The 12081-nt window shown below is 34.1% G+C and overlaps 1 protein-coding gene across 8 annotated transcripts in view; it reads right to left on the bottom strand.

Moving 5' to 3' along the window:
• Positions 1 to 12081, bottom strand: part of SNTG1 (syntrophin gamma 1) — a 331430-nt gene that overhangs the window by 41211 nt on the left and 278138 nt on the right. For all 8 annotated transcript variants that reach the window (XR_010610185.1, XM_065668239.1, XM_065668243.1 and 5 more), the window contains one exon: positions 10687 to 10758. Coding sequence is in view for 7 of the 8 variants with exons in the window: in XM_065668239.1 (XP_065524311.1) it covers positions 10687 to 10758 (72 nt within the window). In the remaining variant the exon portion in view is untranslated. The remainder of the gene's footprint in view (positions 1 to 10686; positions 10759 to 12081) is intronic.

The following is a 12081-nucleotide window of genomic DNA, read 5'->3' as shown; positions in this document are numbered from 1 at the left end:
AATGGGAGGAAGTTTAGTGCAGTGCTTGATTCCAGAATCCATATCTCTTTAGCTGGGTGCAGTTGAGGTTTGATGTTCTTAAATTACATTGTTAGACTTTCCCATTCTTACAGGCTTTTTTTCCTATTGAGAAGAATACACTGGGTATGAAAAAGGAATCAGTTCTTGTGTAGACTTTGAAAAATTAAATGTTAAAAAGTTTTAGTGAGATTGATCTCTGTTAAAATATACTTGAAAAATACAACAATCTCAGAAAAGTTTTTTAAGTGATTAAATAAAAGCTTGTGCATTTTATCAACACGGCTAGCAATAATTGTATTAGATTTTACTAAGCATTACATCAAACCTAGAGGATGAAAAGAGAGAGAAGTGATAAATGGAATCCACAATATTAATCCTTCGTTTTGCTATTTATGATAAATGAGAACATTGTTTTAGAAAAGATATAATCAATACTAGGTAGCATTTCACTTCAGTGGTTTACATATAAAATTTTTATAATATTTCACCTACTGCATCATACTGTGACACACACATAATGTACTCATTTATTATCAGAATTTACAGTTTGTGAAGTTCTTATTTGGAATGAAAAACAATTCATCAATTCCTCAGAAATAATAATTTTCCACAAAAAAGTAATCACACATAAGGTATTCCTTTCTTTCTTAGTGGTCTTTCTACTAGCAAAAATAAATAGGTGCAAGGTTCTGTTTAGTACTGCTTGTGCTCCTTTTATGTTTCTTTAGTTTTTCATTTGTTTTCAGGCTTTTACAAAGTGAAATCTGTATTCCAAATTTATAGACCTAACCATGTTTCTATTTGTATGTGGATAACTGCAGGAAACAATGCATAGGCAAAATTAATGATAGCTTTCCAAATGTTTTTGTGAAGGCAGGAATTTAAAACAAACTTTTTTCTTAGGAATCCAACTGAGAATTGTCCAAAAGCCTCTGCAAATTTAAGATAAACTTGTCAGGAGTCTCAAAACTAGGTATGGATTAAGCAGGAATCTTCATTAACTTTTAACACATGATTATTTCATCTAAAATATAAAATGTTAGTCTAACCTTTTAAGAATCTGCTAAGACCCTCTTTTTTTTTTTTTATAATTACTTACTAGCCAATGATGAATATGAGCCAATTTCATGTTGATTTTTTAAGAACTCTTTCATACTTTAATGACTAGGTATACCATTTACCCCTGATGTTCTCACTGTGAATTATTAGAGGTTCTCTTAAGAGGAACAGTTACAAAACTTGTAGCATTATGCTAATTCCCTACTGGAAGTAGTCCTGCAGAAGGATGGGCTGTGAGGAAAGTCCTCGGCTTACACCCAACTTCAGGGTAATCCAGCGTCTCTGCTGACAGGATGGTATGACTCCTGCTTGCCTAATTAATAATGATGTCCATGTTAAGTGAGAGTAATAAATTTGTCTAAGGGAACAAAGCATGGCTCATTAGGCAGGTCCTTTCAGATTAAGGCAGAATGCTTCTTTATCATTAAGTAGTGACATTGCCTTCTCTTCTGAAGAAGTAATCTTTTCCCTTTTGAAAGCCTGCCCTCTCCAGAAGTACTGCTTCTCCTTTTTGATTACTTATGTCTTTTCATTTTATGTATGATTAATGCACTCATATTTTGGTTATTATTTAAGAGCACTAAGACGCAACTTTTATTATAGCTAGTGAGAGTTGAGTTGTGTTACAAAGGTCTGTGCAATAGGAAACAAAGCTAAATCTACCAGTTTCACGATCATGGCATGACTTTTACCCAGGATGTGCTCAAGAACTGTCTGGAAACTAGCTTACCTGTAAAGTTCTATGTAATATAAAGACTAATTTGGTGATGAAACTGTAAATATTAGTGACACTGGAGAGCAGTTTTTGACATGAACAACAATTCATGTAAGATGTTCAAAATCATCCTAATCAGAATTGCATTCCTAAATGGACATAATAGATCTTGACTTTTGAGATAATTTTATTTCAGCTGTTAAAATTACGTAAATATTCATGATTGTGATGGAAATTCTAGCGATTTTTAATAATATACAAATAAGAAAACAAACAAAACCTCTTTTCTTTTTTTGACTTGGACAGTCCTGCAAAAAGAAATCCATCCAATCATAACTGAATTTCAAACCTAGCACTTAAATTCTCTGAAGATAAAAAGCATTCTCCCATTAGCTCAAGACTCCAATAACTCCAAGGCAGCTGTGAAAACTAATCGCATCATGCCTTTACACTTTGCTGGCATCAGTGCCTTGATTATGTTACTGTTTGTGTATCCTTTCATTTACCAGCTCCATCTACATAAACATCCTTCTCCATGAGCATCCTTCTTTCTAAAGAATACTAATGATCTACTTCTTTATCTGAAACTTTGGTAACACTTTTCTTTAGCATTGCCATTAGTTGCTATGGAGATGGTTCTATTAACATTTACAGGCAGCAGGGAACAGATTCACTCCAAAGTGGAAAAAAGATGCTGCTTCTCCAACACATCCTCATTAATCAAGTAATGAATTAAAAATGACCCATGCAGGCATGCATGAGTTTGTAAATATCTCATCCTATGTAGATATTTCTCAATTTTGATGTTAAAAAACCACACACACAAAAAGTTGAAATTGCACACACGTGTGTGTACATATATACATATACCTGCATTTAAATAAAAACAGAATGCCAACTAAGCTAAAACTGGACAGAATATTTTTCAATGTGCAAATTTTATGAAAATATGTTTTCTCAAGGGGAAAAATAATTGTAATTACAGGATAAAAGGATGAATTTCAGTTTCAATTAAATTTACATTAGAAAGATCTGTCTGACTGCTTGAGAGAAATAGAAATGTTCATTCCCTGTAATCTATGAGGTCCAGGAGTAAGCTTGAATTACTTTCCTATTCTGTCTGAATAGGAAAATTAATTTGCTATTCTGCCTGACTAAAAGTTGATGCAGTATCAAAGAACTTCATCTGAATGAGAACAAAAATCTGAATGCAAGTTTCTCCTGAGCTAGTGCCATAGTCGTACCTATTTCTTAATGACCCCACTCAGAAATGTGTTTATGCCAGAAGAGGAAAATTTTCATTATTTTCATAAAACAGACTAAACTTTTTCAAAAAGAAATTACTCTAATACCTTCCAGAGAAGTACTGGTGGTTATTTTCTGCTATAGGGGAAATCTGAGACTAATAATTACAGAGATTAAAAAGTGTGTTCATCATCTCTCTGGACAGTGATTAAGGGTTTTGTACCTTTCCAAACTTTGAGGCATTATTTGGTGGAAATTAAGTTTACTCAGAAGAGTAAGCATAATGCTAACAGATAGTAATGGTAAAGAGTGATTCTGTCTTTTCATTCTGAGCTCTTGCTTACAACTTTCTCAGATTTAAATACTGGCAGCTGGGGATTTTTCTATGTTATTTTCCTGACTGAGAATATTTTTTTTTTTATTTTCACTATTTTTTTTACTATAAAGTTAAAACTGCTGAATCCGTTATGTGAAATAAATTAGGAAAACGATTGAAATAATTTTGTCCACATTAAAAGCAAGGAAACAAACCAACAAACAGAACCGCCCCTGAAATTGCTTTTTGGATGGGAGTAAACTTTTCCTGCCATTGAAAAAAAAAAAATACAAGTTAAGCCCTACTGAAAAATTTAGATGTTCTTGGCAAAATTTGGCTGATACCATTTTGAACTTTTCATGTTAAACATGCTCCATTCCCATTCTGTAAGAGAAGAACCTTACCTAACTACTTTTCCCAGCTGTTAGGGGATGTTATGCTACTAGCCATGGGAAATGAGAACACGATATGCTAGAGGCTAGTTACCTCTTCAAGAACAAGAAAAGAGGATCTGACTCAAAACCGTAAGTTAGCAGACAAATTATGTGGCAGAAAAGTTCTTGTAATTCTCACATGGTGAAATTTTTGTGGGGCATTCATCTTTAGATGCATTTGCTTTAAAGGTAGGGAAAGGGCTTTTAAAGGTCATCTTCATGGAGGACACATATTGGAAGGATAAGAATTAATTCTGATAAAATAAAGTCTGTAAAATCACTCACCAAATTGATTATTCATAATAACAAAAGCATTACTTACATGACTGCATACTGTTTGGTTTGGTTTTTTTTTTTCTTTTTCTTTCAATAGAGTTCCTTACTCAAAGTGCTTGTCAATACATTATGGCAAGCTGAGAACAGATTAGGGTAGCAAAGTGAAAGCATTTGTGTTGGATATCAATATGTCAGCAAATTTGTACCAGCAAATGTGTAAAAAATTATACTTTACATGTACTTGGTGACAGTGCTCTGAAAAAAAATTCAAAAGTGCCTATGGAAAAGAAGATCCTATTATGAAACAACAAGGTAAAAAATTGTTCGGAAATTAATATTTCTGTATTCAGTGTTGGTCTGACTTGAGAGTAAGTAATATGTAGACCTCCACTGTGAAGAGAATACACCCATGTGAATTTTGTACAGTTGTTCCTGAGTTTATTTTATCTAAGGAATGGGACACAGATCCAGTGAAAAAAATATGTGACCACTGTTACATGAAAGCCTATAGTCCTAAATTCTTTATGCAATGAAACTGCAACATCTTATGCTAAATTTAATTATTGCAATAGTCAGAAAGAAAGACAGGAAAAAAACCCAAATAATTAGTGAATGTGACCAAAAAAATAAGAGCAAGTTGATAAATTAGAGAAAAATGCTACACAAAAATCTACCCAAATTGATGTATCAATACATACTAGTGTGTAAAATACAGAAATATGGCATCACTCCAATCTTGAGAAATGCTCTGATTAGACTAAGTCAGTGAATGAAAACCTCAAACTTTGGATAAATATTTAACATGGGGGATGTCAAGAAATAAACTTGTCCTTCCCAAGTACCCTCATTCAGTATTTATACTTCACACCTTATTTCTGTTCCTTTTCATCATGCCTTATGTTAAAAGTTGAATTTGGTTTTGCCTCTCAATGATGTTGCAACACCACTGTCCGTTTCAGACTTAAATAAGCAAGCAATTTCTTAGGAGAAGGAAAATCTGATGCCTTCAACCAACTGAGACTGCAGGAATCATTTAAACATATATTTTCAGTATCTGTTGCTCTTTTTATTTTCCCCTTTGTGTTTTTCTTCTTATTACTTCCAGGAAGCAGGATCAGACTCTTAGATTGGCAGCCCTCAGTCCAGACTTGTTTTTACCTGAAAGGTGACAGTATCATAACCTAATTGCATTTAAAAAAAAAAAAAAAAAAAGTCCAAAAAGTGAGGGTTTTTGTTTGTTTGTTTTGAAATAAAAAAAACCAACACACCTCTAAAGTTAAACAGGAAAAGCCTTGCTTAATAACTTTACATTTCAAATATTGTTTTTCCTCCTTTTTCTGAATCAAATAAAAAGTTAACAACCCTTTATACAATTGCAGTTGGCATGTATCTAGTAACACTGGCTTTTTGTCTTCAAAAAAGACTCTTGCATGCTGCTATACAGTTGCAGGAACATAACACCTTTAACATACAGAACACATTACATTTATCCAAATTAACACACCACAGAATAGGGATTGCATTACTGTGTACATGCTGAAGAGAAATGAAATAACATTACATACAGAATCACAGATAATATGAATGAGCAGGTTGGAGGTGTGGTCATCTATTGCTTATCTCCATGCAAGGCACGCCAGCTTATGCTTACAAAGATCCAGAGATGGAAATTCAATGGCCTCCACAGGAGCTCTATTTTAGTACTGAATAACACTAGCACCCAAGAAGTTTTTCTTTATCATGTAACTGAAGCCAACTTAATGATGGTCTTCATGCCAGTGGACATGGAGATAATTCAGGACTTTTACAATTTTTTTATGAAACAAATGTAAATCTACTTAGAGTGAGAGCAGATCCTCTTTGCTTTGGAAACAAATGTTCTTAAATTTAGAATAGGAGAGATACCAAACTTCAGCTGCTTAGAACTGAACTTGGCACTTTTCCCAAGACCTGGCACACAGCTAAATACTGGTTAAAAATCTAATTTTACCTGGATGCAGCATTAACCTGTTCAAAAAAGGGATTCATTACTTATGCCTCCTAAGCAGTTTTGAGCATGTGTAAAGTACTTTAGTGGAATCACATCAAGATGCAAGTCTCAGCCATTGAGCAAACTATATTAATAATAGACCTCAAAATATGTTCTATACCTTCACTTTATATGTTTATGTGTCTGTTGGCATTAATTTTAGAATTTATCTGAATATATAAACATTTTCAGAAGTTTCCCATGCTTTATATATCATTCTTTTCCCATACTTTGACTTACTGGTAACGGACAACAAAATTACAGGAAACCAAACAGGAAAATTAACATTACTGTGTTTGGGGATTTTACACACACTAATAGCTAAATAAGGAAGGAAACACAAGTCTCCTGAGACACCAAGTTGGTCCTGGTTAATGTAGTAAGAAAATTGTAGCTGACCGATGCAAATGATGCCATCTATAAACATCAATGATTCACCATCCTCACATATTGCTGGCATAGACTTCCTTTCACAGTTACCTTCACATTTAATTTCAGAACTGATCTAATACCTGAATATGTTTCCTGGTTTATGCTGAATGAAGTGTGCTCTTTACTGCAAATCTCCAAATATTTTGCATGACACACAAAAGGTAGAGGACAGGTGACTGAACAACAGAAAGCATTTTCTCACAATTAAAAGGAGACGCTTGGATAAAGCTGAAAAACTTCACAACTCAAGCAAACAAAGCAAACTTGCTTGCAGAAAAGTGCAATCTTTTATATTGTGCTTCATAATTTACCTGAAAAATCTTACAAATATTTTTCTACCCCACACTCAGAAAAATTGCTTAAATATTTATTTACTAATTTATCAAAGATACTTACATCTTGCTAGATTATACACTTACACATGCATTCAGATGCACACAAACTCAAAATATACACATTAAAACTGCATATCAAAAATATAAGAGGTACCAAAAAGACATATGCAGGACAAGGTCATCTGCCCATTTCTGAAGCTGGCGATTTAAGTAACTGCTTTCTTGGAGTGTTGAAGATTTGAACAATATTAACACTGGAATTAGTCGGCTCTTAACAAGGCTTTTCCCCTCGAGATAGAGGATAGGTTGAAACAAGCTTCTTCGAGAATAAATTAAAAATATTTATTCATAGTAAATTCTACCACCAATTCTGTTGAAAATGACTCATAGATGCATGTTAATGTCAGAAGTGGTATTGTTACAGTATCTTGCCTGAAAAATTGCTTAACATGGATCACAAATTTTCATCCACATGCTAGTGTCACTGTCCCACTATCATCAATTTGAATAAAACTGGTGGTAAAAAAAGAAAGTGGTTTAAAAGCTATCAGCGTCTCTTACCAGTACCTTCCACTGATTAATCAGAGCTTGTACAATTTCTAACTTCTTCCCAATTTGAACTTGCCTGAATGATTTCTACTTCCTCGTTCTTTCTACCAGTTTCTTTTTTAAGTTAAAGAATTCTTCAGAATCTTGTATTTCCTCTCTGTTACGGTACTTCCACCCCATAATCAACAGGCCTATTGAATTTTTAATGAATTACTTTGTATGCTTACCAATTTATGCATTTACACCCCCCAGGCCTTATGTTATTTGCATCTCTATAAATGTCCTTTTATATCAAACATAGTCCACTGCTGTTTGCCATTACTTCACAATGAATAATTTAATCCTATGTAATTAAAATGTGATTTTTGTACTCAGCCTGCTTTACTTACTTTGCATGTCAAAAATATTATTCCAATACAAAAATCATGACAATGAAGTGCTTTATACTTACAAATACATATATTTACACTGTGCTATTTCAAAAACTTTTCTACAGAACCTTTCTTTATAAGCCACTTTTGGTAATGTATGAATGTGTGTGTCAGGGTTTGGGTGTTTTTTATTTGTTTTTACTATCTAAAATAAAATATTGAATTAGTGGTAACTAATACCTGCAAACAGGTATTTCTGTCTTCCTGGATTTATCTCTGCCCAATGACATGTGATTTTCACTTTTGGAGCAGAAACAAGAAATAGATTTATCTTCTCAATTTTCATGAAAACAATGACAGGAACTCTGTCTCTGCCATGGAAGAACAGGAAGTGCAGGAGAGGGAACACTGTGGTAAAAGAGCCAAAGTTTCTTCATTTTTTCATAAGGTTTCCTGAACTATCATGCTAACTATCAATCTCTGAGAATATAATTGCTTCAAACCCTGTTAGCCTGCCCTTTTGCCATTCAACTCTTTCTCTAAGGAAAACAGATTTACAGTGAAAGTATCATCTGAGGTACTATAGAAGGGAAGAAGTTTGAAGATGATCACAAGGCACCAGTGTAACTTTTTCTAAGTTGCCTCTGCTGCAGTAGTATCCATAGGGCTTGTGTCTGCAAACATAATGTTAAAACCGAGACATTTATGATGCTGGAATAAAAGCTGAACGAAACCTTGAGTTTCTACAGTGGATCAATGTAGTAGCAGTAATGGGAAGCTGTTTTTCTTGGGTTTACTTGCTTTTATATTTATTGAAACCAAGGTTAAGTTCTATAGTACCTGCTGTACAAAACTAGAATATGGTGAAGATTAATATTCCAATATCAGAAGCTGTAACATGATTGTAATGGCTTTTCTACTTCCATTTTTTATTATTTACAGGTTTTAGTCAGCTACAGAACCCGTCTGAAACATTTCAACACTTTATAAGCTTGACCACGATTACAGAAATAAAGGAATAATAGAATATGAATAATGTTACAAAGAAACTCAGAAATTTTATTCCTTTAGCACTTAAACAGGAATTGCCTTTTTGGTGGGATATCCTCTTTTAACACAGACTGAGAATGAAGGTTCTACACCTCTTCCCAAAAACGTTGGAGAGATGGATGATAAGAAAAAAACATCTTTGTACCCCTTTCTGTGCTTCCACACAACAGTGCTAGGAAGGCATTTGTTCAAGTTTTACTGCTTTTTGGACTTATTCCTTGGCTGCAATTTACTTTTGCTACACAGCTGAAAAGAGAAAAAAATCCCTGCACTGGTATACAAGAATAGGGGATAAAGGAGGGGTTGAAGAGAAAAGTAAGCGAAAATGAGTGAATGAGAAGAGTATCAATGAAGGAAGATGGCAGAAGAAATGAAAAGAAGCAAGTTTAAATTAGAGAAAACTGTATGGCAATGAGTCACAAGGAACAGCTGCCCTGTCTCCAACAGGATTACTGCTCAGAGAAGAGGTAGCTTGGTGCTTACAGAGGTTACCAGAAAAAAAAGAAAAAAAGCATGTCACAAGTGAGATTTTTCATCTCTCTCAAAGCCTGACCATGCTCTAAGAGTTGCTCATATTACACCCTCAGTGAAATGTCTTCAATGTTTTCCTGTTTATTCTCTCCCTACATGACCACTACTAAAGAGTCAATGTTTGCACACACTTGGGAGTTAAAGGATGTAACACAGCACTGGAACGTGTTGCATTTAGGATGTTCTCCTTGACAAAGATTCCAGACCTCATGGTCAACACAGCAGTAAAAGAAATCCTTTTACTTATCTGTTCCAGACTGCTAGCAGAGAGGGTTTGTTGTTTTGTTGTTTTTTTTTTTTTTTTCACAATATAAATTTGGTTTCTTATTTTTGGTGTCTCTGATGTAAAAAGTTTCTGAATGTTATTGAGATGTTCCATCTGTAATCTGCCTCCCTAAGGAAAGTATAGTACATCTGTGTGACCTATAAAAACTAAGAATGTACAATATATGTCTGGATATGTTTAGTCCTTCCCAATGGGAAATACTTCTTTAAAATATGATTTTTCATACTTTCTTTTTTCTCTGCCTAGATGAAACTCCCCAAAGACTGAATTACCTTTTACATAATTTTGACCTCCAAACCCCAAACCCGACATACACAAGAAAGCACTTCAGATGAATGGAAAGAGACATTGTTTTCATTTCTTTTTAATTTCCTTTTCTTCTCCTCAAGTTTTAGATTAAGAAATGCTGAGCATCTGGAAAACTGGTTTTCATTTAAGACAGAGAAAAACATATATATATTAATTCTGAATGTACTCAGAATTAAAAATTGAATATAATGTGCAATATGACCCTATTCAATTTGCTACTCATAGCGTTAACTTTCTAAATGTATTTTATTATCTCTTCCCATTTATTAAAGTTAAGGGTGAAGAAAATGGAAAAGTAAAAGAAAGGCTGAAGAAAATGCAAAAAATATAAAAAACTTTCAGAATGGCACTGCATACTCTAAAAACTGCTCTCAGTGAAATTTAAAAGCAATGAAATTGATCCCTACTTCTTTAGCTTCTCACTTAGAAAATGAAACTGGTAAATGATACTGGTTAAATGTGACATTAAACTGAAGCTATAAAACATATACAGCATTGTGGAGAAATAAAATAGTTTCCTAGCCAAAATCAGTTTATTTCAAATTTTGCTGTGCCTTCGCATTTGTCTCTGTATGTACTGACACCAGACTTCTAATACTGACTTCAAAAGGAAAAAATGGATCTCTTTCTGTAAGGTGGTCAGATGCAGTTTCCAGTTGCAGTGTTGTACTTTGGATTTTCAACTGGTCTGACAAAGTGATAATTTACTTTATACTTTCACAACATACCTTGAGAATTTTGCACATTATCTCATAAACTGAAAATGTTTTCTCAGCTCGTGTCCAATCCCAGGTTGTGACCTTAGAAAAAAAACAACAAACAAAACAAACAAAAAAGGGAAGTAAAGTATTTTTGCTTACTTTAGAATTAATGTTGTATATATAAAAAAAAAATCTATCCCTAAACCATTTACATCCAGTATAATGTACACAGAAAGATCAAGCATTGCCTCAGGGCAGTAACTAGTGGGGAACAGATTTTTCAATCCAGGCAGCACTTAGGAGTCATCCTATCTGTCTCCTTGTTCTCCTGTCTCCAGTGTCTTTGCATGCAGGCTGCTCTATGCTGAATTATGAAGCTCCCCCTGGGAAGTGGTGTGGGTTGCATTGAGAATCTGAGAAGATGCAGAGCTTGAATTCCTCTCATAGAGCCTTGACAATAAGAAGGCATATTTTCACCAATTCCCTCCACATAACTGTGTGCAACAATTTGCTTCGTCACCTATATTCTTTTGCAAATCCATAAACCAAAGTTTCCAACCTTGAAATGTCCAAGACACTTACCCCACATGCTTTGAAATCCAGGGAGAAAAATATATAAGAAACAAGAGGCAAATTTACGTTTCCCTTTTTTATGCTGAGACCTAAAATTTAACAAACTAAGATTTGAGGAATAGTCAATTTCTCCTTTGTCTTATGATTTGACAATTGGTTTCATCAGTATTAATTTTAAGCAACTATTTTACACACACACACAAAAAAATTGCATAAGGAGTTCAATACAAGCAAGAGTAAAGGTTAAGATTTAAATAAGACAGAAAGGGATGGATGAATATATTCCATAAGGGAAGAGTCAAGCTGATATCACAGAAATCTATAAATAACTTTCCAAGGAAACTGTGAGAATGAAGGGCGAGAATTATTCACAATCTCAGAAGACACAAGAAAACACAAAACAGAATGCAAATTGAGGCTACATATGAAAGAAATAAAATCTTAATAGAAGTTTTGAATAGTGCCCCAGCTCCAAAGGAAGACAGTTATATCAACTGTTAATAACAACTGTTAAGCAGGATGAAGAGGCCATTGAAGTCAGAAGTTTATTTGGTTTTCAAGATCCAAAAATATAAAGTTCTTTGAAAAAGATGGATGAGACCAACTTATCTTTTATTTAAATAGAAAACAATAGACTAATTAAGAGTTTAAGAAGCAGTTGGGAGATGTGATAATGTATAAAATGCTTCTGAGGGAGGGAGGGAGGGAGGGAAGGAGGGAAGGAGGAAAGGAGGGAGGGAGGGAGGGAGGAAGGGAGGAAGGGAGGAAGGGAGGAAGGGAGGAAGGAAGGAAGGAAGGGTCTGCTCTTTATGCTGTGGAAAAAAAAAAAAAAAATCGAATTTCTCACCA

Source organism: Lathamus discolor, chromosome 2 (genome assembly GCF_037157495.1).
Source record: "Lathamus discolor isolate bLatDis1 chromosome 2, bLatDis1.hap1, whole genome shotgun sequence".
Taxonomy (NCBI): Eukaryota; Metazoa; Chordata; class Aves; order Psittaciformes; family Psittacidae; genus Lathamus; species Lathamus discolor.
This window is presented reverse-complemented; position numbering and strand designations above follow the sequence as displayed.